The following is a 3,510-nucleotide window of genomic DNA, read 5'->3' on the forward strand; positions in this document are numbered from 1 at the left end:
AGTCAAATTAATTAATGAACAAATAGAACAATTATATAGTGAAGATCCATTACAAGGATGGGAAAAACATAAGACAAAAGTAAAAATTGAATTAATAGATGAAAATAGTATAATAACACAGAAACCATTAAAATATAACTTTGATGATCTAGAAGAATTTAAAATACATATAAATGAATTGTTAGAAAATAATTACATACAAAAAAGCAATAGTAAACATACAAGTCCAGCATTTATAGTAATAAAACATAGTGAACAAAAAAGAGGTAAAAGTAGAATGGTCATAGATTATCGTAATCTAAATGCTAACCAAAACATACAATTATCCAATACCAAACAAAATACTAAAAATAAGACAAATACGAGGATATAATTATTTCAGTAAATTTGACTGCAAATCAGGATTTTACCACCTAAAACTAGAAGAAGAATCTAAACAATTAACAGCATTCACAGTACCGCAAGGTTTGTATGAATGGAATGTTTTACCTTTTTGATATAAAAATGCACCAGGTAGATTCCAACATTTTATGGATAAGTGTTTTAACCAGCTAGAAAATTGTATTGTATATATAGATGATATATTGTTATATTCTAGAACACAAGATGAACATATAAGATTATTGGAAAAATTTATACATATAGTAAAAAATGCAGGTATAAGTTTGAGTAAAAGAAAAGCAGAAATTATGAAATCACAAATAGAATTTCTAGGAATACAAATAGATAAAAATGGAATAAAAATGCAAACAAATATAGTACAAAAAATAATTACTATTGATGAAAATATAGATACAAAAAAGAAATTACAATCCTTTCTAGGATTAGTAAATCAGGTAAGAGAATATATACCAAAATTAGCAGAACATCTAAAACCATTACATAAAAAACTTAAAAAGGATGTAGATTATCATTTTGATGATAAAGATAAAAAACATATAAGAAATATTAAGAATTTATGTAAAAAACTACCAAAACTATATTTTCCTGATGAAAATAAAACATTTACTTATATTGTCGAAACAGATTCAAGTGATCATAGTTATGGAGGAGTTTTAAAATATAAATATGGAAAAGAAAAAATAGAACACCATTGTAGATATTATTCAGGATCTTATACAGAAGCACAAATAAAATGGGAAATAAATAGAAAAGAATTATTCGCATTATATAAATGTTTATTAGCATTTGAACCATATATTGTTTACAATAAATTTATTGTAAGAACAGATAACACACAAGTAAAATGGTGGATAACGAAAAAATTAGATGATTCAGTTACAACAAAAGAAATAAGGAGACTAGTATTAAACATACTAAATTTTACATTTACAATTGAGGTAATAAAAACTGACAAAAATATGATTACAGACTATTTATCAAGACAGAGTTATACAGCCAGGACAAGATAATGTTATGGAAAACATACTCAAAACCCTAACTACACTTTGTACAAAAGTGGACAGTATGGGATTGAGAATTCAAAAGCTAGAAGAAAAGGAAGAATCTACAAGTCAGCAGCATGACTCTAAAAATGCGGAGCTACGTCATCCGGCAGACGGTAAAAAGCCAGAACTAGAAGGAGACGTTGGGAAACTCCATAAAACCCATGACAATGTTTGTTTAAATGCAGCTACAGCAAGCACATCTACAACAAAAGGAGCTAGTGGAATAAGATATACAAATTTAAATATGAACAAAATCTTCGATAAACCATTTATTCCAAAGAACCAAAAAGACTCATTATTTATACCACCACAAATACATACTTACTCAGAAAGTTTAAACCAAGATAAAAAAGCCTACAACCACATAACCCGCTCATATATTGAAAACCTTTATAAAATCCAAAATTATTTAAACTCAACACCTAGATCTCCAACTACCAAAGACCCTAATACTGATTTTATAACCCAAAAGCTACAAGGATATAATAAGTTAATAGCACAACCGGGCACCAATGCAAATCTAGTAAAAACATGTTATAGTTATGGATTACTTAATACAGTTTATACCCAAACAGGAGATGAAATATCTACCATACCAGAGCTATACAAAGCCTTTATGAACTATAAAAGAATTACTAAAGGAACATTGTTTTATATAAAGTTTTATTCAGCACCAGCAGAGATATTATTTGATGAGATAAAACCAATTATACAAGTTATAAAAATTGGTTTGACCAGAGATATGATAATTCCAGAAGATATCGGAATACAACAAGAAATACAAAAGACTGAGATACCAGAATTCTACGCCAACAAAAGAGTTATAGGAATAGCAACTATCCTAAATGAACTAACTAACAATTATTTAAACGGAAATTCAGTATGGAGTTATTATGTACGAGAGCAAGTTATGATATATTCAAATTCTAAAAAAATCAGAGAACAAGATATGGAAGAGATACGCCAATGGATACTTAGTCTACTCAAGCCAGAGCAAAAACCAACAACAAGAGCATTAAGGAAAGGGTTTATTTCGGAAGAATTATTGACCAGATATTGCAAAATTATTGGACAAAAATACCCCGACCATATATGTTGAAAATGTCAAGGAGAAGATAATGTCATACCAGACGTTCAAATCGTTAAACTATCTTCTAATTTTGTTGTTTCTTTTTCTAGCATTAAATACAAGTTATTTCCTATTTTCTTGTATCTTCTTCCTAAATTTGAAAATACTATTTTTATTATCATTCCGTCTTGGTTTTCATATGTTTTTTCGTCTAGTGCAAATTCTTCTTTGTTCATTATGATCTATGTATTATATTATGTTGTAATTCATATTCATGACAATCTAATTCTAATTCTAACATTAATATATCTTTTCTTTGTGCTAGTATTGATTTATTACATACTCCTGCTAATATGTTTTCTTCTAATCTTCTTTTTCTATGTTGTAATTCTTGTTCTTTTTTAATCATGCTAGAATTAACAAATGAAATAAAACAAATATAACAAAAACTAAATGAAGATCTAAATGAAGATATTGAAGTAAACGAAATAGATGGAAATGAAAATGACCAACAATCAGAAATAAGTGATATAAGTGAAACATATACAGAAATTCTAGAACAGATAAATAAATCGAAAAAATTAGAGATAAACACAGGAGATATGAATAGACCTAGTACGTCAAGAGTTACTTGATTATGTGGGGTATGGAAATTAACATACGCATAACACTTTTAGGCTGGGGAAGGGGTTGTGAGTACGGATCTTATCAGATGTGATGTCATGAACTCTTGCACATGAATTGTTGTTAGGATACTATGTTGAATTAGTTATGCTTATATTATATTGATATAATGCTATTCATATTGATATGACCTTGTGTTTATAATATCAAAGTTGACTTGACTTAATCATAATATTGGTCTTGTGTTGAATATGGACTTGTCTTGAGTGATGTTATGTCAATGGGATTGTATATGTCATTAATTGTGTAAAAGGGCTTTTAAAAGTAACTTCGCATATTTTTGAACGAAATGTACGTTTAATAATGATT

General features: G+C 27.9%; 1 protein-coding gene across 1 annotated transcript; it reads left to right on the forward strand.

The window, feature by feature from the left end:
* Positions 1–1,377: 1,377 nt before the first annotated feature.
* LOC138340255 (uncharacterized) lies at positions 1,378–2,547 on the forward strand. Its single transcript, XM_069291969.1, has one exon. The coding sequence runs from the start codon at positions 1,417–1,419 to the stop codon at positions 2,545–2,547; it is 1,131 nt and encodes a 376-aa protein (XP_069148070.1). The 5' UTR covers positions 1,378–1,416.
* Positions 2,548–3,510: the final 963 nt, after the last annotated feature.

This window comes from Solanum lycopersicum, chromosome 12 (assembly GCF_036512215.1).
Source record: "Solanum lycopersicum chromosome 12, SLM_r2.1".
In the NCBI taxonomy this organism is placed as follows: Eukaryota; Viridiplantae; Streptophyta; class Magnoliopsida; order Solanales; family Solanaceae; genus Solanum; species Solanum lycopersicum.